The 26,712-nt window shown below is 36.2% G+C and overlaps 1 protein-coding gene and 1 non-coding gene across 11 annotated transcripts in view; both read right to left on the minus strand.

Annotated features, from left to right (window-relative positions):
- Window positions 1-26,712, minus strand: part of LOC100598359 (ankyrin repeat domain-containing protein 30A-like) — a 97,518-nt gene that overhangs the window by 63,114 nt on the left and 7,692 nt on the right. For 7 of the 10 annotated variants that reach the window (XM_030799237.1, XM_030799239.1, XM_030799243.1 and 4 more), the window contains exons 5-12: window positions 25,982-26,119; window positions 23,368-23,432; window positions 17,990-18,382; window positions 11,816-11,846; window positions 8,974-9,046; window positions 8,064-8,126; window positions 2,072-2,150; window positions 1,430-1,491 (exon numbers count right to left, since the gene is read on the minus strand). In XM_030799237.1, coding sequence (XP_030655097.1) covers window positions 1,430-1,491; window positions 2,072-2,150; window positions 8,064-8,126; window positions 8,974-9,046; window positions 11,816-11,846; window positions 17,990-18,382; window positions 23,368-23,432; window positions 25,982-26,119 — 904 coding nt within the window. The remainder of the gene's footprint in view (window positions 1-1,429; window positions 1,492-2,071; window positions 2,151-8,063; window positions 8,127-8,973; window positions 9,047-11,815; window positions 11,847-17,989; window positions 18,383-23,367; window positions 23,433-25,981; window positions 26,120-26,712) is intronic. The other 3 variants (XM_030799236.1, XM_030799235.1, XM_030799238.1) reach the window with 3 other exon arrangements.
- LOC115831422 lies at window positions 24,693-24,799 on the minus strand. Its single transcript, XR_004026920.1, has one exon. It is a non-coding gene; the product is annotated as a U6 spliceosomal RNA (small nuclear RNA).

Genomic DNA, 26,712 nt, shown 5'->3' on the forward strand with positions numbered 1-26,712 from the left:
TATGGCTTACTCCTCATCTTTGAGATGGGAGATTAAATGACAGACTCAGAAAGATTTACTCTGACCATAGAATTCCACTGCCACTCCCATACCCATGCTAATTATAAAGTTCTTCAATTTTCTCTAACCAAACATTCTCTGTTTTGAAGAAAAAGTTATAGCGACTTGTAAGTGTTTTTTATTTGTTATTCTCTTCCTACTAGTACACCATAATCCCTCATCTTGGATATTCAGAGACTCACTGCCTAGCACACGGTACTCAGAAAGAAATTACTCCAGGTCAAAACATTGAAAATCTCATCAGGAAAGTCTAACTTTCCTAACTGCTATATTTCTACGGAAAATCTGCAGCAGTAGCCTGCTGAAAGTTACCATCCCCTTACCCCCAAAATTAGAAATCCACATGCCTGTTACTACTCCCCGTTCTTGTGCTAACAGTACTGCTTTCACATAAACGTCACTTTGATCATTCTGTCCTACATTTGTATACAGACTTTCCAGTTTACAAAATGTTTTCTCATTTGTTACAACATTATTTCATCACATGTACCTGAGAGGTAGATACAAGCACTATTTTTATAAACAAGGTTACTGGTATTTCATTAGGTTAAATGATTTTTTCCAAGTTCCCACAGCTAGTAAGTGATGGAACCAAAATACAGACTTATTTTTTGACAACCACTCATTGCTGTTACCACTATGCAGCTGCTGCTTCTAAGTGGTGAGGCCTTTCCTATCTCTTCCACATCCACAGTTGTGACCTTGGAATACATCATTATTATTTGATACTTACATGGCTGCAAACATGGCTGCCACAAAGGGACTCAGAGTTCTATTTGTGAAAAGAATATCTGCTTATTAAAATACTACTCAACCAAATTGTTATTATAGTTTTACAGGTGTCCTATCTCTCATGTTTACCCAACTCCTGCAATGTTCCTTCAGATCTATACTGGATAATCAAAATATACCAATACTTTCAATTCCCAGGCATTATTTTCTCAAGTTCCAAGTTGAGCAAGACTAAGACTACAGTTTAAACTCTTTCTCCCTGAATCCAATTAGAGCTTTTGTACATCTAGATATACATACAATCATCTATTTGCCCGTAAATGAACGCAGAGAAATTATTTAGTTATTAGACAAACTTAACTTCAGAACTCAAATAGATTCCTAGTGGCTTCTAAGCCTTATTTTCTTTTGCACTATTCTACTCGGGCTTCAAAATTAATCTTGCAAATTAGCAGAATTGCACTATGCAGCTGTTATCTACTTGGCACGTGATTATAAACTATGTTCTGATATATGGCAGAAAATAATTTCTTATAGACACACGCAGAGGTGACACAATAAAGTCAAATCATCTTTTTATGTTTTAAGATTACTCATTACTTAAGTTTTAAAACAACAACAACAACAATACACCTACCTCAGCATCTGAAGGTGATTTTGTATCTTCTTTTTGTCCTGATTCTGATGTGGGCATCTTATCTACAAAATGTTATTCACAGACACATATATGAGAACATTTATTACTGTAAATGTAAAAACATATACAAATCTATTTCCATTTATGAATATTTCAAAAATAAAAGTAAAAGCAAAAATAGAATTTCAAAATTGAAGCAGGTTCAGAAAAAAGAATTGATAGTATGAACAAAGACAGCAAACAGTATTTTTTTTTTTGAGACGGAGTCTTGCTCTGTTGCCCAGGTTGGAGTGCAGTGGCGTGATCTCGGCTCACTGCAACCTCCGCCTCCTGGGTTCACGCCATTCTCCTGCCTCAGCCTCCCCAGTAGCTGGGACTACAGGAGCCCACCACCACACCCGGCTAATTTTTTGTATTTTTAGTAGAGACAGGGTTTCACCGTGGTCTCAATCTCCTGACCTCGTGATCCACCCACCTCAGCCTCCCAAAGTGCAGCAAAAAGTATTTTTTTAAGTAGACATTGTTATTTGGTCTATAAAATTGTTTTCTAAATAATAGCATTTAAGCATACAAAAATTTTCAGAGATATTCACTAAATTACCACTTCTATTATTTTGGTATAAAAAATAAAATTGTCATTACTTGTTAGATCTTGTGGAGCTTGTTCAATAATGCCAATATCATTTTCTTGTTGTCCAGTTACTGTCTTTGTTGCTCCCTGCTATTACAAACAAAAACCAAAAAGCAACAACAAAAAAACACTTCAGAAAAAAATTGTATTTATTCACTCACTCACTCAATTTGTTAGACAATAAAAAATATATACATTGTATCTATCAAATCACAGGCACTACCCTGGGAGAAGCAGAAAATATACACAGAAGATAGATTCTGGCTTACATTCAAGAAATGGTAGAGACATGCGAAAGCAATAAGAACAGAAAAGTATAATTCACCAGTTCTACAATCTAAGTCAATAAAATACATAAGGGCATAAAGGAGAGAATGATCAGTTTCACCTGAAAAGCACAGAAAATGCTGCCATAATGGGGCCATATTTGGAAGGACAGGCAAAGTGCAGAGTCAGGATACAAAGACTCTAGGTACAATAGCATGTTCAAAATAATAAGGCATGAAATAACATGGCAATTGAGGGATGCCAAAGTGATGTGGTAAAACTGGAACACAGTCAGAGGAAACGAGTTGAAGAGATAAAATGGGGCCAAACCATGTAAGATATGTGTCACACTAGAATGTGAACTTACCCCTTCATGTAATGGGTATCCACTCAATATGCAGATGAATTACATCATTACAAATATATTTTAGAAAGGTGACCCTTCCAGCGATGTAAAGATAGATGAACATGGGGAGATGGGGCAAAACTAGAAAGGAGCACTTCAAAATTATAGATAGAGAGTTAATTATGGTAATAAGATATGGAAAATTATAAGAAGGTAGATAATACAAAATTTGGTCTGTGACTGGATTGGTGACCAGGAGGAGGGTTGAAGTGCAGGATGTGGGGGACGGTTGAAATGCAGGTTGAAGTGCTTGAGCATTTCATGGCTACTTCCTAGGTGTTATTTACTAGAATGGGGAAACCACATGACAGAGTAGATTACAAAGAGTCAGAAAAGAGTCAGGAAAAGAATAAAAATGATGTTTTCAGTTTGAGACCTACAAGATTTGAGGCATCCAAGGGGCTTGGAAGAAAGATCTGGATAAATACATTTGGAGTATAAGTAGATGACCTACATGAGGACAATTACGTAGTGATAAGAAAATAAATATTTATAAGATAGACTAAATGAGTAGAAATAAGCAACACAAATCTATACAGACTGCCAAAATTTTGAAAATGAAATCAAAGCAGAGAGAAAAACATGGGATTAAGTTTCTCAGTTATATATTTCCAAGTTTGTTTCCAGAATATAATTTTATTTATATAGGTAAATATTTATTTCTGAAATATTATTGCAATATGCATCATTGAATTGAACGAAAACATTTAATTCTAAAACAAGATTCTACAAAACGACCTCTATAAAAACCTTGAAATTTTTAATTGTGCAAGAGAAACGCTTACCCATAGAATTATGAGGCATTTTTAAGTACTGCTGTAAAGTGAGATAGAAATGTAAACCCTGTTTCAAAATTCACGTGCTTTTCTTCTGTTCCTGTAAACAATATAATACTAGCTCGAATTGCCTACTTACACCATATAGGATGGTAGTTTAAAATTGGAGAAAAGATCTCACATAAAGAAAATTAAGCAATAATTATTCAAGTTGAAGATTTAATGGTTTTTACACATATCTATGATTGTCAAGCAGGATTCAGTATTCACAGGAAAAGTGAAGAAAGAAATAAAAAATTCAAGTCGACAGGATTCCTGAGTTTTAGAAATAAACAAATACATGTGCAAAGTTTAATAATTATGAAGACTCAAGTTAAGAAGGCCTCCTGGAAATAATATCAAATATCCTCATTGCAAGAGATATTTTAAGAGTAAAAACAATTCTTCCAATGGTAAGTTTGTTTACTCTGTTAACAATCTTCCCTTACACATGATTCTATGATAATAGGTAATTTACTTTAAAAACATTCACAAATATTGAATACATTCATTTGATGTGTGCATATAATACCATTACACACAGATACTACGAGCAAAGGATGTCAGAATATTTCTAGAGATTAATAATTTCTACATTTATTTCTTTGAGAGTGTTCTAGCTTAAAAGTGATTTTTCTCTTTTAAGAGATACAGATTAAGAACCTTGTTCATATGATCAGAAAATTTAATTTTAATAAAAAGCTTAAATAAAATGCTTATTTATACTCTATTATCAAAAATATTCAAAACAGCTACCACGGTTACATCAAAGAGTAAGATAAACTAGGTAAATAACCTAAGAATGTGTCAAACAATAAATTATAAATCTTAAACCAGAAACTAACGAGTCAAAAATTTAAAATTCCCAATAAAGCTGACAAGACCTAAAACAGATTTCACTTTGCATTCTACATTAATATAAGTATGACTACATTAAATATAAAACATAAAGTTACTAAAGGAAGTGAGAATTAAATTTTCATTCCTTGTTTATAATTTTTTTGTTAACACACTATAAATGTACATGTTTTGGGGGTACATATTACCACTTAATACATTCGCATAATCAAAACAGAATAATCGAGATATTAATCACCCTAAGTATTTACCTTTCCTTTATGTTAGAAACATTCAAATTATTCTCTACTAGGTATTTTAAAGAGTACAACAGATTGCTCTTACCTATACTTACCCTTATATCTTCTTTCAGTTTTTTATTAAAATCAGCTACAAGTCACTCAAAAACACCTGAGCTGTATTTTATTACCTGGCTATGTTTTCTTAATTTTTATTTTAAATCATTTATATCATATCTTTCATTGTAGAGAGTTCCTGCTCTCATTTAAACAACTATTTTTGCTGTGTTTCTTTTTATAATAATCTGTGCCATCTTGACTGTCTCATGGAGTCTCTATGTTTATCTCACCCTTCTTCAATGAATTATTTCATTTCACCCCCTTCATGTAATTTATTATTATACAAATATGGTGGTATCCATTAGATTATTATTTTTCTTTCTTTTTTTTCTTTTTTTTTTTTTTTTGAAACAGAGTCTCGTTCTGTCCCCCAGGCTGGAGTGCAGTGGTGTGATCTCAGCTCACCGCAAGCTCCGCCTCCTGGGTTCACGCCATTCTCCTGTCTAAGCCTCCCGAGTAGCTGGGACTACAGGCGCCCGCCACCACGCCCAGCTAATTTTTTGTATTTTTAGTAGAGACGGGGTTTCACCCTGTTAGCCAGGCTGGTCTCCATCTCCTGACCTCATGATCCATCCTCCTCGGCCTCCCAAAGGAATTACAGGCATGAGCCACCGCGCCCGGCCCCTAGATTTTTTTTTAACCAAAATAACCTAGGACAAAAATTTACCCTTACATAGTTTATAATATTGTAGAAATAATTAAAATTTAAAAAGTTAAGTTACATGTTATATTTTGAAATATCTTCATGATTTACAGTTGTATTAATTACCTCTTGTGTGGAAAAATGTGAGAGCTTAGTTTTTCATAGTACCTTACTTAACTGGGTTTGCATTGAAATAGTATAGGTTGTTTCTATTCTGTTTGGCAAAAAGCTAAGTATAAATAATTGAGCTTCTGCACAGCAAAAGAAACTACCATCAGAGTGAACAGGCAACCTACAGAATGGGAGAAAATTTTTGCAACCTACTCATCTGACAAAGGGCTAATATCCAGAATCTACAAAGAACTCAAACAAATTTACAAGAAAAAACAAACAACCCCATCAAAAAGTGGGCGAAGGACATGAACAGACACTTCTTAAAAGAAGACATTTATGCAGCCAAAAAACACATGAAAAAATGCTCATCATCACTGGCCATCAGAGAAATGCAAATCAAAACCACAATGAGATACCATCTCACACCAGTTAGAATGGCCATCATTAAAAAGTCAGGGAACAACAGGTGCTGGAGACGATGTGGAGAAATAGGAACACTTTTACACTGTTGGTGGGACTGTAAACTAGTTCAACCATTGTGGACGTCAGTGTGGCGATTCCTCAGGGATCTAGAACTAGAAATACCATTTGACCCAGCCATCCCATTACTGGGTATATACCCAAAGGACTATAAATCATGCTGCTATAAAGACACATGCACATGTATGTTTATTGCGGCACTATTCACGATAGCAAAGACTTGGAACCAACCCAAATGTCCAGCAACAATAGACTGGATTAAGAAAATGTGGCACATATACACCATGGAATACTATGCAGCCATAAAAAATGATAAGTTCATGTCCTTTGTAGGGACATGGATGAAACTGGAAAACATCATTCTCAGTAAACTATCGCAAGGACAAAAAACCAAACACTGCATGTTCTCACTCACAGGTGGGAATTGAACAATGAGAACTCATGGACACAGGAAGGGGAATATCACACTCCGGGGACTGTTGTGGGGTGGGGGGAGGCGGGAGGGACAGCATTAGGAGAGAAACCTAATGCTAAATGACGAGTTAATGGGTGCAGCAAACCAACACAGCACATGGATACATATGTAACAAACCTGCACATTGTGCACATGTACCCTAAAACCTAAAGTATAATAATAAAATAAAAAATAAATAAATAATTGTACAAATTCTGATTCTTCCAAGAAACAGAAAAAAAAGAGTAAATCATGGGGAGGGCAATGATTGATTAATGAAAATCATATATAGTAACTAAATAGAAACCTGTAAATAAATATGCTGACAATTGAGACAGCAATGCCCAGACAGCAGACACTGAAAAAATGTATTCTGTGAGGAAAAAAGTCTGGGGTAAATCATTTTTAAAAAGGTGAAGGAGGAGGGAGAAACAAACAAGAGACATGACCATTCAATGAAGTATGAGCTTCAGTCTTGAAAGAAAATGAAAAACAACTACTATAAGACATGATGAAATACATAAAGTACAGACTTTTGTTCATAATATATTCCTATAATGCTGATCAGTATTTATACTACAATTAGTTATTTTGTTAATACCTGTGTAATAAAGATTTAAATTTTATTATTATATAATAAGACAGTTAAACATGGTCTTCAGCCAATACCTAAAAGCGAGAACATACACAGAGAGAGAAAAAAATTTAAAAGGAATGTTTCATAAACTTTTCGCCTGAAGAAAGTATTGGTAATAAGAATTTTAGAGTAATGTATTCCTTGAAAAGATATGTTTAATAGAACATGAGTTTCAGCCCGGCGCGGTGGCTCATGCTGTAATCCCAGCACTTTGGGAGGCCAAGGAGGGTGGATCATGAGGTCAAGAGATCGAGACCATCCTGGCCAACATAGTAAAACCCTGTCTCTACTAAAATCACAAAAATAAATTTTTTTTATTTTTACATGCCTATAGGCCCAGCTACACAGGAGGCTGAGGCAGGAGAATTGCTTCAACCTGGAAGGATGAGGATGCAGTAAGCCGAGATCATGCCACTGCACTCCAGCCTGCATGACAGAGTGAGACCCCATCTCAAAAAAAAAAAAAAAGCATGAGTTGAGATTAAAATATATTAAATTTTTTTTAATCTAAACTCCACTTGCAGAATACTAGAAAATATAGCGTAACCTTCTTTCTTATTTACTACATATCTCTGATTGTCTTCTTATTTAAGACATATTTTCTCATGATAATTCACATGAATTTATGCATTCTAAATATTAAAAGAAAATATAAACTTAAACCATATTTTAGAAATGCATTAATTATAAGATATATTATGCATATTATCTTACTTGTAACATTCCATAACATAAAAATTCATTTGTCTGCTTATTTATTCACATTGAAAACCTCTTAAAATGCTATTTATAGGCAAGACTGTATTCTGGGCACACTAGGATGCACACAAGTAACCTGCAATATCTCATAGTGATGCAAGAGCTTCAAAACGATTATATAAACAACTAAATACAAAATCTTTTGAAATTTAAAATTTTCAAATGTTATCAAAGATCTTTGAACAATCTGTTTAAAAACTGCAATTTAAAAATTCTGAAATTAAAATCTTACCATATGCTTATTAAGAGTCTCTGCTTCCACAACTGGTTGTTTACTTGGGGTAAAACCTGCATTCTTCATTTAGACGAAGAGTTTAAAGTATACTTTTAATTAAATGACTTAGAAAACACACTGGCATGCCTTAAAAATACAGATTCTGAGAAAGAGAATTTACATTTCTAGATTTCTACAATATTTTTTAAATTAGAGATAAGGTCTCGCTATGTTGCCCACACTGGTCTCAAACTCTTGGGCTCAAGCAATCCTCCTGCATCAGCCTCCTTGGTAGCTGGAACTACGGGCATGCACCACCATGCTCAAATAAATTTTCACAATTTCTAATATTATTTTGGTGTAATTAAAGAACCAAGAAGAGAAACTGAGAAAAAGCTCTCTCCTAAAAACTACATGATATCAAAATAATAAGTGCAAAAAAACCCCATATGCTATGTGGCACAGTTTTGGAACTGAACAGTATCAGAGAGATTCCTTGATTACTATAATAAGTAACTTGATCCATTAAAGTTAAATGTAAGCATGAGTTTTTTTAAGTTACAATGGGATAATTTTCAAACTCACAGTAAGTACACTTATCCAAATAAAAATTTACCAGATTTTATATATTCTCTACTGCAGAAAAGTTTTTTCTAATATAACATTCTTGTCACTATGTATTCTCCAGCCCATTCCTTTTTTGGGCCCTCACACCCTCAAAGTATTTACCAATCATTTGTTATGTACTAAAGTAAAAAAAAAAGTTTAAATCAACTACTCATATTTTATATAAAATGTTCTTATCTGACCAACTTTATATTACAAACATGAAATAATGATACTTACACCACTGCAAAACATGAAAAGTAAATACTATACCGAACTAGATTCCAACTGAGAAAATCAACTTCACAAGAGACTATTTTACCTTGGTAGCAAGATTAAAGTCTTCCTCAACTTCTGTAGACTGTGAAATTTCAATAGTCGTTTTGCCAAAAAGACTTTAGAGAAAGAAGATACAACATAAATGAGCAAATTCATGTATTTTAAAATCTGCTAGTTCATATCTTGGTGTTCACTTTAAAAAATGAAAACAAAAAGCAAAATCTGGGGAAAGATCAGTCCTCTGTATATTAAATCATGTTTCTTGGTAAAATTAACATATGCCCTCTGTTTTTATAAAAGATTTTAGTTACCTATTTTTGACCGTACCTCCCCAACCTATAACATCCAATGAACACTCACTCTTAGTTCCATAAAAAATAGTGACAGCCAGTATAATTGGCATACCCTGAGTATAATTCATCCTCACAAACTGTCCTCAGTGATGAACTGGAAATCTACTTAATGACTGACATAACTTTTGATATCTAAACTGGAACAAACTTGATAACCTAAAATGAGGAAGAAAGACACAGTTACCGTGTCCCTTTTCCATTATCTATCTCCGATTCAAAGAATAATCTGTGTCACAGGAAAATGACATTCTTTGTTTTTCAGCATAAAAACCACTTAAGGCCCTGTTGCTTCCCTTCTCCCTAAAACACTACAGAGAGTGCCCTGAAATATTTGAAATGTTGAAAAGCTGACCATACAAATGTCAAATCACAAATGTATATTTGTTATTGGGAATATTTTTCTCAACAAAAATTGAAACATTAAAAATAATAAAATCTAACTACTTATTTTATACTTGTCCTTCCTTGTTCAGGTCTACATAAACTAGCAGCCTTAAAAATCTTCGTAGGTACTTATACCCAAGGAGAGAGACTGCTAGAAAAACTGAGTCCTGATAGTTGGATTTCTCTAAGTACCAGATACACACAGAGAGAAAGACCTGGAAGTGGGAGCCACTATATATATATATAGTGAAAGTGTCTCTCACTTCAAGATCTTTCTTCTGCAGGGCTTCATGGCAGTCTCCAACCTTTAAATATTCAGCTCATCAAAGCACAGATTACTGAAAAGATAAACTCAGTGACCAACCAAGAAGCTCTGTATTTACCTGTTCCTAGAAAACAACTAAATGGAGTCTCAGTCAGTCATTCACCTCCAGCATAAGCATGTTACCAAAAACCCAACTGAAGCTCCATGACTTATTTCCCAGCCAATCTTACCCCTGCTTTACATGTACATGGGTAGGACATCAGAGGCTTGGAAAAAGAGGCAGAGGGGAGGGGACACCTGCCCTGGGCCACAGATCTATGTAATTCAGCAACCTTAAATCTCCTAGCACTCAAGGGGCTCTAAGCCACTCCTGTGAGATTTGGGGTGAAAGAAGAGGACATTTCTATCTGATAGTAGAGACTTTTTTTTTTTTTACCCTTTCAATAGAAAGCTTGAAGTGTGTCCATTCCTCCAATTAAACAAGCAAAAAAGCAGCGACCTATTCAGGACTCCTTTTGAACCATATTTTAGTATGCCTTTCTAGGTAACTCCCAATGTCTACTGTGTTTCTGTTCTAATTTATCTTCATCAGACTTGTCATAAGATGCAACATTCTGATCTCTTTGGTAAAACCCTTACTCCTACCAATCCTGCAATTGTTTCTCTTCAAACTTGGCCTTTCCCTGCTAATTCCATTCTTATCTACTTCCACTGGGTTCTCCAGCTAATTCCATTCTTATCCTTTTCAATTTGTTTAATTAGACCCATTCCCTCTTCCTTTCTATTATTCAAACACTCACTTACATGACTATATAAAAACAAGAGTAATGGGCTTTGAAATGAGTTTAAATATTACTTCTGCTACCTCCTATATTTAAATAAGTCACTTTGAGTTTCAGACCCTCCATCTGAACAACCATTTTTCCAGGATATTAAATACAGGTTGAAATATGAAAGTATTTTGATTAGTCTCCAAGAGTCTTTAAAATCCTAAAATTCCATGTGCTTTTAATTTTACCTATAGAAAAATGGGGCTGGTGGAAAGGAATAAAATAATAGAAGAAATGAACACCAAGGAAAGCAGAGAAGAAAGTAATCAGGAAAAGATTATAGAAAAGTTATGGAAGAAGAAAAGAAGACTCTAGAAAAAAAATGAAGAGTGCATGCAACTAGACAAGGTACTGCTTTGAAGAAAAACTAAACTGGGAAGTCAGTAAACAGAGAAATATATAAGAAATAGCCTCTAAATATGATTAACATATCTATATGTAAATATTCTCCAATAAGAGTAAAATAATTCATCTATAGGATTTACCTGGTCTTGCTTATGAAACAAAAACCTATGTCTTGTCACCACAGCTAAGTCAGATCTGCTCTAAAAACTTTGATGAAAAAAACAAGGTACTGGTATACAACTTTGACTCTTAAACATGTTAGAACAAAGTCTTGGATTAACCAGTCTTCTAAAGGAAAATTCTAAAAAGAGTTAACATATAACAAAATGTGACTTTTTGAATTGATCCTATCTGGACCTGTACCTTGATCCTAGTGATACAAAGGTCTCCATCAATCTATGCCGAGGGGCAAGAGAAGGGATTTGGGAGCAAGGTAGGCTGATGGCAAACTCAAGGGTCAGCTACTTTTTAGCTATGAAATCATAGGCCAATTAATCAACCTCTCTGAACCACATTTGACTGATTAATACAAAGTAGGTGATAGTAGCACAGATGATTTGCAAAGCTGTGTGATGACTATGTGAGATGATAAATATTAAGCACATAATATATTGTCTAGCCCACAGTAGAATACTCAACAGATAGTTATTTCTTTCCTATATATTTTCTGAGTTAACATATACGTTTAAAACAACCATAAAGTCTTACCTGATTATAGACTCTACAGAACTCACATCCACTATTAAAGAAAAAAAGTAAAATACATTAAATCAACAAATATAGATAGAAAATACCGAATATTAAAAACATAAGAGGGCATGACGGCACATGCCTATAATCCCAGCTACTTGGGAAGGTGAGGCAGGAGGATCACCTCAGGAGCCCAGGAGTCTGAAAGCAGCCTGGGAGACATCGCGAGACTTCAACTTAATTTAAAAGAATCATGCACACTTTTGTGCATGATCCAGGTCTTGTATAAAAAAGCATAATACTCCGACGCTTTGTTACAAAGACTCAGATGATTTGATATACGGGATTCCTGTGGGACCATACATTGAGACTATAGTACAATTATTATTAAGTATACTATTGGTAGAAAATTTGATGCATTAAGAACTATTATTTCCCCTCCTTTATAGTTCCCAAATGAAAGGAAAAACAGAATTTATCACAATTTGATATCTAAAAGTGAACTACAGTGTCCAATAGCCATAATGCAAACCGAATCCCATAAGACTGACAGAAAATTGTATTATTAGCAGAACTAGTATAAGTGGACAGTGTCAACCTTAGAAAGTATAATTTCCATTCATCCTGATGGTAGTTTCTTTTGCTTTGCAGAAGCTCTTTAGTTTAATTAGATCCCATCTGTCAATTTTGGCTTTTGTTGCCGTTGCTTTTGGTGGTTTAGACATGAAGTCCTTGCCCATGCCTATGTCCTGAATGGTATTGCCTAGGTTTTCTTCTAGGGTTTTTATGGTTTTAGGTCTAACATTTAAGTCTTTAATCCATCTTGAATTAATTTTTGTATAAGGTGTAAGGAAGGGATCCAGTTTCAGCTTTCTACATACGGCTAGCCAGTTTTCACAGCACCACTTATTAAATAGGCAATACTTTCCCCATTTCTTGTTTTTGTCAAGTTTGTCAAAGATCAGATGGTTGTAGCATGGCACATGTATACATATATAACAAACCTGCACTTTGTGCACATGTACCCTAGAACTTAAAGTATAACTTAAAAAAAAAAAAAGAATAGGAAACCACCTTGAACTAAAAAGTAAAAAAAAAAAAAAAAAAAAAAAGAAAGTATAATTTCTAGACAAATGAACTCGGAGCAGTTAGAACAGAGGATACAGTAGTCTCTCTTTATCTGCTCTACGTGTAGAAAGAAACACACACAACATGATTTCCCTCTGCTCTCACACCACATTCATCAAAACAGAAGACTTCTGCGACCAAATGTGTGAAGGATTTTCTCCACCAACAAGTAAGTAATCAATTCTGTAGCAGAAACCAGCTGGCTGTCCTCTATTAAATTCCAACACTATCTATCTAGAAATAGTCTCAGATTCCACAGGCTGAGGGCTCAGTCTCACAAGACTGCCCTCCCACACCAGTTGCAAATCTGGGTCTCTGAAACTTCTAACCAGCTGGTTTCAAGTTGGGGTTCTCAAGACTCCCTCTTTGGGTTTAACATGCTAGAGTGCCCCAAAGATTAAGGGAAACACATTTACCAGTTTATTATAAAGGGTGTCATAAAGGAGACACAAGATGAGATGCATATGGCAAGTTATGGGGGAACGGGCATGGAGTTTCCATGCCCTCCCAGGGCACATCAGCCTCCAAACACTTCCATACATTCAGCTTTCTGGAAGGTCTCCGATCCCAGTCCTTCTAGGTTCTTAAGAAAGCTTTATTACATAGGCATGAATGAAAAAATCTGCGGCCATTGGTAATTGACCTAACCTTCAGCTCCTGTCACCTCCTCAGAGGTTGAGGGGTGGGGCTGAAAGTCCCAACACTCTAATCATGCCTTGTTCTTTTTTGTGACCAGCTCCTATACTGAAGCTACCTAGGGACTGCCAGCCATCATTCAATTATTAGCATACAAAGACATCACTTTGGAGATTCTAAACATTTTATGAATTGTATGCCACAAAACCGTGTTGAAGACCAAACGTATATTTCACAATATAATATCCATGGTTTGCATTTCTGTGACTTCAGTTACTTGTGGTCAACTGTAGTCCAAAAATATTAAATGGGGAATTCCAGAAATATACAAGTCATAAGTCCTAAATAATGTGTCATTCTAAGGAGTATAATGAAATATTAAGACATCCTGTTCCATCTCTCCCAGGTCATGAATCGTCCCTTTGTATATGCTATCTGCCCATTAGTCATCAAAATGGTCTGTTCCTGAATCCCAACCATCAACATTATCATGGCTTAATGATCCAGGGTAACATGAAGCAGATGATCCTCCTTCTGATGTGTAGTCAGACAGCCAGAAATAATTAGTAGCCTAACACCACATGACAACTCCTACCTCATTCACCTGACTTCAACACATCACATAGGCATTATATCATCTCACAATCATCACAGGAACAAGAAGGGTGAGTACAGTACAAGACACTTTGAGAGACTGCACTCACCTAACTTTGATTACAATATATTGTAATTATTTTATTATGAGTTATTGTTAATCTGTTTCTGTGCCTAATTTATGAATAAAACTTTATCAGAAATATGCATATATAGAAAAAAACATGAATGTATAGGGTTCCATACTATCCACAGTTTCAGACATTCACTGGGTGTCTTAGAAAATAACCCCTGTGGATAAGGGTGAATTACTGTACTGTGTGTGTGTGTGCGTGTGTGTGTGTGTGTGTGTGTGTGTGTATGAGAGACAGAGAGAGAGAGACAACACAGATCTCCACTCTCCACAAGAAGCAGATAAAAAAGACAGCACTTTTCCTCACATATGACCCTTAGGTTTTAATAATTCTGGAAAAATGCTGTCACGTGTACTCACCAGTCTAGACAATTTTCCAGACCCTGTGTATGTTGGCTGCTTTAATTACAAAAAGTTAGGTAGGATCATGGGAGATTTCTTCTTGGACACCAGAAATATTAACCACATCAACGGTACACTTAACAACTCTAAAAGAATTCTTTTGAACAGATTACCACTGAAAAACTTGTAAGTTAAATACAATTGACTTTTCAGTAATCTCACTGCTTGAAATTCTCACATTTAAAAGAAATTTACAACATCACTTTCTCTGACTCCTCTCCTACTTTTCATTAGCCACTGTTCAATCTCCTTTACCAAGTCCTTTGACTCTGTAAAATGTTGATACTCCCAGGCTTTTGTCAATGGCTTTCTTCTTATTCTACATCTTCTGCATCATGGATAAGCTCATTGAGATCTATGGCTTTGCCTAATAATTATAATAAAATTATTCTAGGCCTGCATCTCCAACCAAAGTGCTATCTCCAGCTAGAAACACCTATAATCCAATTACCTACTGGAAATATCCCACATAAATGTTTCATTAAAGTCAATATGTAAAGAAAACTTTGGTCTGTCCCATGACTGTTTGCACTTTTCTGTTGACCTGACAATTTCTTACTCCTTCCCCATGAGCATTGTAAATTGCTCATGCACAATGTGGAAACTTATGAATGACCTGAGATTTTTTCTGTCCCCTAGCTTTTTAAACTCAATAATTAGTAAATCATATGATCCGTACCTCTTTTCTGCCTTTGCTTTATCTTTCCATTTCCACTGGAAATACAAACTTATTTTATATTTATAATTCCTAGTTAGACATGGCCCCTTAACTGATGGCTTTCACAGGGAAAAAGAAACCCTACCTGTCGGGGACCAGAAAAAGTGGTTAGAAAAGTTATAAAGATAGTTACAGGAAATAAGACACAAACCTTCTTGGAAGGCCGTGGTTAGGGGTTTGCACAACTTCAGTAAATGATTTGGCTGAAAGCAGCCTAATCCTCTTTATTGTGAGTTGACAGCAATGGAGCAAATAACTAGGGAATGTGGAGGAGTTTATCTAAATAGCTTGTTTACTCATGTGGTCCTAAGACCAAACTTTGATCATCCGAGGGTATGTGATTGCTTTGTACTGGGGAGTCAGCAGTGTTAATTACCCTCTAGTGGTGTTGACTTGAGACCTTTATCTCAAGGAATTCATGGTTATGGAATTCCAAATTCAGGTTACCAAATGGTTGTTAGTCAAAGTTTTACTGGAGTACAATCATGCCTATTTCCTCATACATTATCTATGACTGCTTTCACCCTACAATGGCAGAGTTGAAAAGCTGTGATAGGGACCACATCACCTGACATAGTTTCTATTTGGTCTCTTAAAGGAAAGGTTTGCAATCTGTGGTTTATACCATGACAAGAATGCCTTGATACTTAATCTAATCTTGTGACTCCCCTGCTCAAACATTTCCAATGAATCCCTGCAGAAAACATTGCTGGCTTCCTACACATAGCCATTATTTATTCTTTCTTGGGGCAGAAACACAAGTATATTCATATATTTATTATTCCATTACCCCCATCTCATCTACAAAATGAGAAATCATTATTCTAAGCTAATCACAGTAATAACATTTGCATTTCTAGTGACTGGTTTACAAATGAGTATATGTACTCGGGAGGCTGGGGCAGGAGAATCGCTTGAGTCCAGGAGGCCGAGGTGGTAGTGAGCCAAGATCTGCCGTTGCACTCCAGCCTGGGTGACAGAGTGAGACTCTGTCTCCAAAAACATAAATACTTAAAATCCATTCCTGTGTTTTAAATATTTAACTATTTAAGTCAGGTTAAAGCAAAAAGCAAACATGCAAAACTAAAACATAAGACCGTTTCATCATTAAGGATACGTTTATCATTTGACATTCATGAAGTGTATATCTGGTTTTAAAAAGCAAATTTAACTTCTGATCTCAGCATTCCTAAAGTACACATTTCGTGCAGAGGGTCCAACAAACTCAAATCATACTTTGGTAAGTCACCATTTTCACTCATGTTTACAAGTGTACCCTGGATCATTTCAGAGATCTAACGTGTTGTAACACCATAGCTCTAAAAATCTGTGGGTCACAGTTCGAATTGTTAGTGGAATGTATGATTGCACAAGGAAATACTTTAAATATTTTACTTTTAATTTCTAATAACTAAAAAATAAATTGATAAAACTAACTTAAAGACTGAAATCTGCATGTTTTCATTTTTATTTATTATTAATCAGCATGAAATTGTGTAACTAACTATGGTGCAGTCATACAGTGGAATTTTATAAACAACCTAATATTAAAAAACACAGTTAACTGTGTCCATTATGGATGTCTCTAAAAATTATAATGCTGATCAGAAAAGAATGTTGCCAAAAATTACACTGTACAACCATGTACACGTTGGAAGTTGAAAAAATTATATATTAAATATGACCATGCACACATGTTGTAAAATGTTTAAACATGCATGTGAATAGTTTTAAAAACTGCTTTAGAATATTGGTTACTTCTAGGCAATAAATGGTACTAGTGAATACTAGATGAACTAACTCACAATGAGTTTAGATATGAGCATGTGGTGTAATCTAGCCAATAAAATGTTACAGGAAGATTACTGCAAGCTTCCAAGTTTTCTCCCTATTTAAAAGAAACATGTGAACAAAAGCAGCCCTTCCAGCCTTTAAATATTGTCTTGAGGGAGCATGATTATTGGAGCTGTTGCTAATTAACCAACCAAAAGTGGGATCCTGGCTGGGCACGGTGGTTCACGCCTGAATTCCCAGCACTTTTGGAGGCCAAGGCGGGTATATCATGAGGTCAGGAGTTTCAGTTTGGCCAATATAGTGAAACCCCATCTCTACTAAAAATACAAAAAATTCTCCAGGTGTGATGGTGGGCACCTGTAATCCTAGCTACTTGGGAGGCTAAGGCAGAATAGTCACAGGAACCTGGGAGGCGGAGATTGTAGTCAGCCGAGATCACTCGTGCCATTGCACTCCAGCCCAGGCGACAGTTCGAGACTCTGTCTCACAAAAAAAAAAAAAAAAAAGGTATGGTCCTATGATATCCCTGTACCACCAAACAACTTTGGTTCCTATGGATTTAGCCATTGAGAGTTAGTTCATCTAGTATTTACAGCCAGAAGAATTGTGAGAATTTTTCCAGGGCCTACAGAATAAAAGCTACTTATTCCTATACTATTAAAAAGTGTTGACTAAGCTCACCTTATTTAGATATTCAAGTCATTCCCAACTACTCCCATATCACACTTTTTTCACTAGGGAACCCGAAGTGCCAATAAACCTTACAAAGTTCGCTCAAGCATCTTACCATTGGTACTTGCTTTTGTAGATGATTCTTTTGTAGGACATGCAATCATCTTAGATCTTCCTTTTTCCAAAACTTTAGTTTTATTAGACGTTACTCTTGCCACACATCCAGTCTTTACAGGTGTTTCTTTATTATCCCATGCGATCTTCCTAGGTCTTCCCGTAAATTTCTCAGATGTTTCTTTTGCGGGCCTCGTAATTTCCCTAGGTGTTTCTTCTGCTGACTGTTCAAACTTTCCAGATGTCGCTTTCTCCAAACATTGAATTTTGTCAGATGTTCCCTCCACCAAGGGTGCAGCCTCGTCAGGTGGTTTTTCCACCAAGCTTTCAGCTGTGTCAGGTGTTCTTTCCGCCAAGGGTGCAGCCTCGTCAGGTGTTCCTGCAGATGTTCCTTCTGCCAAACACACAATCTGGTTAAATTTTCCTTCTACTAAATATAATCCTCCTGACTCTTCACCTGGCAAACTTCTACTCATTCTGTATGCTTTCCTTAAATACTACCAAACTTTTCTTTTCTCTTTTTTTTTTTTTTTTTTTTTTGAGACAGAGTCTCACTCAGTCATCCATGCTGGAGTGCAGTGGTGTGATCTCAGCTCAATGCAATTCAAGTGATTCTCCTACCTCAAGCGATTCTCCTACCTCAGCCTCCCAAGTAGCTGGGATTACAGGCGTGGGCCACATCACCCAGCTAATTTTTCATATTTAGTAGAGACGGGTTTCACCATGTTAGTCAGGCTGGTCTCAAACTCCTGAGCTCAAGCAATACATCCGCCTTGGCCTCCCAAAGTGCTAGGACTACAGGAGTGAGCCACCGTGCCTGGACACTACCAAACTTTTTAAAGCTTTAATTCTTCACCTTGGATATAAAATGTCTGACACATGCTGAATACAGTAATGACATGACATAATAAGTACTAAGTATAAGCTTCCAAAGAGTTTCTGGCACAGAGTAAGCACTAAATAAAGTAATAAATAATAAAAAAAAGATGATAATAACAAGAAAAATGCTTAGTACCTTCATAAAGTAGTAAATAATAAAAAATGTCCATGATAATAACAAGGAAGATGCTTAGTACCTTAAAGATACCTGACAATTATTTGTTAAGTGGACAAGTGGATAAATGAATAAAAAACATTTTTTAGGAAATTCTGTTGGAAAAATGCAGAAATTCAATAAGGACAGCTCTACTGTTTTATGAGCACCTTAAAGACCCAAACTATAGGTATTCTATCTTTGTCTCCTGCAACTTCCAAAACCTAACTTATAGAGGTCCTTTAATAAATATATAATAAAGATGTGCTCATATAGTTCATATTGTACGATGCATTATGTCACATTTAGGTATCACAGTAGCATTTTTGTTATTATGAAAAATTTTTGTAACTTTATTTTAATTGGTTGAGCCTAGAGTTAAGCTATTTGAATATTTATGATGATAATATTTTGGCTATTAGAAACAGAGTATCTTGTTGTAACAAATTACTATTAACACACAAATTATCCAGCAGATAGAACAACATATCTTGTTCTAATGAAGTAAATATATCTTATTTGGTTTCAACTTAGAGGAAATGAAGTTGATAATCGTGAGACCTTGTTGGTACAAGACTATGTAACATAACCTGCGCTTCTCAACAAAGAATTGCTTTTCTGACTTCTGCATTCAGTAAGTATCTTTGGAAAATAATTTCCTATTGGTACTGAAGCACCCTGGCTAAGTTTTGCAATTCTTGTTGACACTTGTTTATGGTGCCAGGAAAGTATTACTAAGTTTCAAATTCTAAAGATAGTTACTTTTTTAGTGACACAAGTCACTATGTCAGACAGTTGATCCTTGAATATGGGTTTTCACTGTAGGAGCCCACTAACAGACAGATTTTTCTTTTCCTTTGCCACTGTAAGACAGCAAGACAAATCTCTCCTCTACTCAACATGAAGGCAATAAGAATTAAGACCTTTATGTATAATAATTCACTTCCACTCAACAGTGAATATATTTTTCCTTCTTATAAAAGTTTCTTTCCTTCAGCTCACTTTATTGTAAGAATACAGTATATAGTACATATAAAATAGAAACTATGAGTTAATTGACTGTGCTTTCAGTAAGGCTCCAGGTCAACAGTAGACTACCAGTCAAGTTTTGGAGGAGTCAAAAGAAACAGATTTTCATATGAAGCAGATTTTCAGCTGCATGGGGGATCAGCACCCTAACTCTCATATTGCTCAAGACTCAACTGTAATTAATTCTCATTTACTAAATGCAAGCCATTTATTGTAAAAGTTAAATAGAGACCAGAGGTTCAATACCAACCTGGGCAACATAAGGAGACCCTGTCTCTACAATCAATCAATCAATCAATAAAACCGTGTTTCTTCATAGGTTATTGTGGGAGTTCAGTCAGGCTGGTGAGAAACATTTTAATATGAAGTTATAGGACATAGACACAAATCTTCTTGGAAGGCCAGAAGGTTTTGTAAAAGTCTCAAGATACGGTTATGGCTGAAAGCAGCCTAATTCTTACCTTGCGTAAATAGCTTAAAGTGGGTACAAAGGAAGGTAGAGTAGTTTATCTAAACAGCTTGTTTACTTATGTGGTCTTAAGACTAACCTTTGATCACCCATGGGCAGGATGGCTCTCTGGGGTCGGGACAACCAGGTTAATTACCCACGGGTGTGTTGACTCAAAGCCTTTGTCATTAAAACTTTACTAATAAATGCCCACAAGGCCAGCTAGCCAGGGCTGTGGCTGCTGACTCTTTACAGCACCTTCCTTGGTGTCTGTACTCAGCTCGGAATCCTTGCTGCTCTTTCACTGAATATCAGTATCTGGTTATGTGCCCCAACCATCTGCAGGACAGACCCCTGCAGGTTATAATATTCAAATGTTGGTGAAAAAATCTCTCAGCATTTGCTTGTCTGTAAAGTATTTTATTTCTCCTTCACTTATGAAGCTTAGTTTGGCTGGATAGGAAATTCTGGGTTGAAAATTCTTTTCTTTAAGAATGTTGGATATTGGCCCCCACTCTCTTCTGGCTTGTAGAGTTTCTGCCGAGAGATCAGCTGTTAGTCTGATGGGCTTCCCTTTGTGGGTAACCCGACCTTTCTCTCTGGCTGACCTTAACATTTTTTCCTTCATTTCAACTTTGGTGAATCTGACAATTATGTGTCTTGGAGTTGCTCTTCTCGAGGAGTATCTTTGTGGTGTTCTCTGTATTTCCTGAATTTGAATGTTGGCCTGCCTTGCTAGATTGGGGAAGTTCTCCTGGATAATAGCCTGCAGAGTGTTTTCCAACTTGGTTCCATTCTCCCCGTCACTTTCAGGTACACCAATCAGATGTAGATTTGGTCTTTTCACATAGTCCCATATTTCTTGGAGGCTTTGTTCATTTCCTTTTATTCTTTTTTCTCTAAACTTCTCTTCTCGCTTCATTTCATTCATTTGATCTTCAATCACTGATACCCTTTCTTCCAGTTGATCGAATCGGCTACTGAGGCTTGTGCATTCATCATGTAGTTCTCGTGCCTTGGTTTTCAGCTCCATCAGGTCCTTTAAGGACTTCTCTGCATTGGTTATTCTAGTTAGCCATTTGTCTAATTTTTTTTCAAGGTTTTTAACTTATTTGCCATGGGTTCAAACTTCCTCCTTTAGCTCAGAGTAGTTTGATCATCTGAAGCCTTCTTCTCTCAACTTGTCAAAGTCATTCTCTGTCCAGCTTTGTTCTGTTGCTGGTGAGGAGCTGTGTTCCTTTGGAGGAGGAGAGGCCCTCTGATTTTTAGAGTTTCCAGTTTCCTTGCTCTGTTTTTTCCCCATCTTTGTGGTTTTATCTACCTTTGGTCTTTGATGATGGTGATGTACAGATGGGGTTTTGGTGTGGATGTCCTTCCTGTTTGTTAGTTTTCCTTCTAACAGTCAGGACCCTCAGCTGCAGGTCTGTTGGAGTTTGCCGGAGGTCCACTCCAGACCCTGTTTGCCTGGGTATCAGCAGCAGAGGCTGCAGAACAGCAGATATTGGTGAACAGCAAATGTTGCTGCCTGATTGTTCCTCTGGAAGTTTGGTCTCAGAGGACTACCCGGCCGTGTGAGGTGTCAGTCTGCCCCTACTGGGGGGTGTTTCCCAGTTAGGCTACTTGGGAGTCTGGGACCCACTTGAGGTGGCAGTCTGTCCATTCTCAGATCTCCAGCTGTGTGCTGGGAGAACTACTACTCTCTTCAAAGCTGTCAGACAGGGACGTTTAAGTCTGCAGATTCTGCTGCCTTTTGTTTGGCAATGCCCTGCCCCCAGAGGTGGAGTCTACAGAGGCAGGCAGGCCTCCTTGAGCTGCAGTGGGCTCCACCCAGTTCAAGCTTCCCAGCCTCTTTGTTTACCTACTCAAGCCTTGGCAATGGTGGGCATCCCTCCCCCAGCCTCGCTGCCGCCTTACAGTTTGATCTCAGACTGCTGTGCTAGCAACGAGCGAGGCTCTGTGGGGGTAAGACCCTCTGAACCAGGCACAGGATATAATCTCCTGGTGTGCCGTTTGCTAAGACCATTGAAAAAGCACAGTATTAGGGTGGGAGTGACCCGATTTTCCAGGTGCCATCTGTCACCCCTTTCTTTGACTAGGAAAGGGAATTCCCTGACCCCTTGTGCTTCCCGGGTGAGGAAATGCTTCGCCCTGCTTCGGCTCATGCTCAGTGCGCTGCACCCACTCTCCTGCACCCACTTTCTGACACTCCCCGGTGAGATGAACCTGGTACCTCAGTTGGAAATGCAGAAATCACCCGTCTTCTGCGTTGCTCACGTTGGGAGCTGTAGACTGGAGCTGTTCCTATTCAGCCATCTTGGCTTCTGTTATTAATTCCTACTTTTCATTATTAGATGTTCAATTATTTGTGGCTTGTAATTCAGGGCATGTAAGCTACTTTATAATTTGTAATAAAATTTATTTATAAATACATTAATTCATTAAATTGGATAACCTGATCATCCCCTATTACTGAGCTCATCAATCACACCAAGGGTTATACATTTTATAACAAGCCTAAGTTGTTAGAACAGTTGAGGAAACATAAAATATACAAACTTAAAACTTGTGTTACTTATTTATACAAAAGTATTATATAGGATTTAGAGACCATAATTGAACAAATATTTTTTCAGACAATATTTTTTGAGATTATAAACTACCTACAACTAAATTCTTAACTAATTCTGAATTATAAACTAAAAAATCAAATCAAAGCTATATATATATATACACACACACACCCACATATATGCATATATGTAAACACATGCTATTTACACATTGCTTTTTGAATTGCCTTTTTTGTGATCAACACTTCCATAATCTTATGATAGCACCACCAAGGGTAGTTTACTATCAGAAGTCTTACCTGGATTGGTATTTTGACGATTTTTAGATAATTTTTGTATATATTCCAAAATTTGTTGATGAATGCTATGGATAAAAATGTGATAAATAAAATTACCATTTTAACACTGATTTTATAAAAAACATTTACCAAATTTATTAAGTTCTTAGAATATTTTAGACAGTATCAGAGCTAACATCAGAACATTACTTATTCCATAGACTTTAAGTTTGTAAGCTCTATGAACTTATTAAGCTTCTAATTAAAGAAGAAATAAAGATGAAATACTCATGCATTTAGGGCAGTATAACTCAGTACATTAACTAGAGTTAGCTTGGCTTAATGGAAAATGTCTCTAACTCAGAAAAAGTCCTAGCACGGTTACCAACAGGTAGTTTTTCTTGAACAAGTTGCTTCTCTTAGGCTCAATGTCTTCTAAAAATGAGGATTTTAGAGGCTTATTTCACTAGAGTATTATAAAGATTTAACAAGATAACATTTTAAAAATGCTCAAAGAAATAGCGAAGCAATGAAATAATTTGTTCTTGAACCTGATTGCTGAAACTATTTTAAAATTCCTAATAAAACCCAATGTGTTGGCCTGGTGCAGTGGCTCATGCCTGTGATGCAAGCACTTTGGGATGCTGAGACAGGAGGATTGCTTGAGCCCAGAAGTTCATGACAAGCCTGAGCAACATAGGGAGACCCTGTCTCTACAAAAAATTAATTTTTTTAAAAAAGTGTTTCTTCATAGGTTATAATGTTCAAATGTTGCAGTTTTCTGTTATTAATTCCTACTTTTGTTTATTAGATGTTCTATTCTTTGTGGCATGTAATTCAAGGCATCTAAGCTATTTTATAATTTGTAATGAAATTTATTTATAAATATATTAATTCATCAAATTGGATAATCTGATTATCCTCTATTACTGAGCTCATCAATCACACCAAGGGCAGAAAACTAATAGATGTCAGCATCTGGCTTGGACTATTGCTACTCTTTATCTACCTCCTTAAACCTGAACCAACCAATCTTTGATAGAATGATGCTTAGTCACTATGATCATTTCCAGCTGCTGTGGAAGACAAAACCCTCCACTGTTTTTTGTAAGTTCCACAAAGAAGATGCAAGTTGGTATTTTCTCATTTCTGAGATGCCTACTAACAGCATACTGCACACAAGATCCTATATGTTACTCACCACATCTCATTTCATACATCACCTTACATAAATATTTTTTGTATGAAAATCACAATTGCAATACTTGGTGTCACGCATTTCGCTTTGACACATCATTTCCTTAGAGCTAGTTAGAAAGTAGTGAAATGTCCTTTTGGGGACTGCAAGAAATATGCAACACTTCACAGATTTGTGTGTCATCCTTGTGCAGGGACGATGCTGATCTTCTCGACATTGTTTCAATTTTAGTATATGTACCACTGAAGCCAGCACAAATCCCTACTTTTATACCTGAAGACTGATCAATGATGGATGAGGCTTAGCTCTGTTAAATCTAACCAACTTACTTGAGATAGAGTGAAGTCTATTGAATGGCTTCATGGTAATGCAGAATTGGAAAATATTTTAAAAACTCGAGATAGAGATGCAAGTAGCCTGGGAGATTTTTACTTTTAGGAAAAAAGAATCACTTGAGGGTATAACCACAAGTTGGAACCCACTACAAATTTGGAAAGATGACAAGGGATCTTACAGAATAAGATGAGACCTTCCACTACTTACAAAATGGCACTACACAGGATATAAAGTGCCAGGGATATAGATCTGGTAACAAAATAAAAATGGATCTCTAATTTCTTCCTGTAACATTATTTCAACCTGACTTACAGTTTTAAACTATCACAACTAATATTTGCTAGAGAAAATAGAAAAAAGTCATTCAAAGGATAACTTACCATGAAGGTCTAGGCCAAGCCCAGGCTAAGATGTGGGTTTTACATCAGGTTTTGAGTGGAGGAGAAGGGTCAATTGGCTCACTATGTGTGTGGCTAAAGCTAAAAGTTCTAGCTGCCAGAGCAGGGTGCTGGTACTTTGGAAACAATGGCTGAGAATACGTATGTGAACTTTAAAAAACTGTAATAACTTTGAAGTCTACATATGGATCACCATGAAGATTGAGGGATCTGTGTTAGTAAGGGCATCCTGGTCACAAAGGTCAATCATTACCAGACTGCAGGAGCAGTTTCAATGGCAACGATGCAGCAACAGAATCAATGGAAACAACAAAATAAACAGAATGGTGATTTCTGCCCCCAATCCTTTTGACTTATACAAAAAGAATGTCTTCTTTGGACTTAGGGAACCCCTTAGATTTTTTTTAAAAATTCAAGTATTTAGATATGGAAGACAGCCCTCAGAGGACACTATCAGGTTTTCTGCTAAAGTGGACATTTCAAGACCCAAATAACTAATTAGAAAAATCAAGTAGACAACATTAGGATCCCTAGGGATAAAGTTGCTGAAAGTCCTAAAATAAAGAATCCTGGACCCAATACTCCTTCTAACTAGTCTAGCTTTTTGCCTAGTTTCTGGCTGATGAAGTGAACTCACTGTCATTCAAAAACTACCTGAAACAAACTATAAAATCTCACCTAGCCTCTAAATGTAAACACTTACTGATGAAATCCACAAGCAACAGCATAACGTTCTGCAGTTACTCCACATGTATCTGCAGCAAAGACGTCAACATTTTTCTGAAGAAGCATGCCAACTATCTCTGATGATCCATGACATACAGCAAGCATGAGCGCTGTGCTAAAATAACAAAGAGATAACTTCATTATTATGAGCAGAACCAATTTAATATGTGCCTGACAGTGTAGAATTAACCATTTACATGTACTAACAAACACAAGTATCTTGAGTGCTCAAGTGTTTATCCTTGTAAATTACCACAAAGGCTAAAAGGAAGGAGCAAAAAGACTCATGTCCCACTGGGATATGGCACACTAGAATTGACTAATATAAACTCCTTTGAGAAGCAAGAAATTATGCTCTGTTCACTAATCTAAAAGAGACAAAGATTTAAATGAAAAATTATCTATTTCTTCCTTAGTCTGATATAATAGTTTATACTTCAAAATCAGCTAGAAGTCAGACAAGTGACAGCAATCTGAAGGCCTAAAATAATATTAGGAATAATGATATTAGTAGTAGTCATGCTAAGTTTAGTTAATGATGCTGATAAGAATGCATGAGACCCTGAATTAAATGCTGTTGATATTCATAATGTTACTTCAACACAATCGTCCTTAAAGGACATATTATTATTCACCTTTTCATATAGAAAATCGTACTTGGTATTAAGTAATGTTTGCAAGTTCACATACCTATCAAGTGAGGAAGCT

The sequence above is a fragment of the Nomascus leucogenys genome, chromosome 18 (genome assembly GCF_006542625.1).
Source record: "Nomascus leucogenys isolate Asia chromosome 18, Asia_NLE_v1, whole genome shotgun sequence".
Lineage (NCBI taxonomy): Eukaryota > Metazoa > Chordata > Mammalia > Primates > Hylobatidae > Nomascus > Nomascus leucogenys.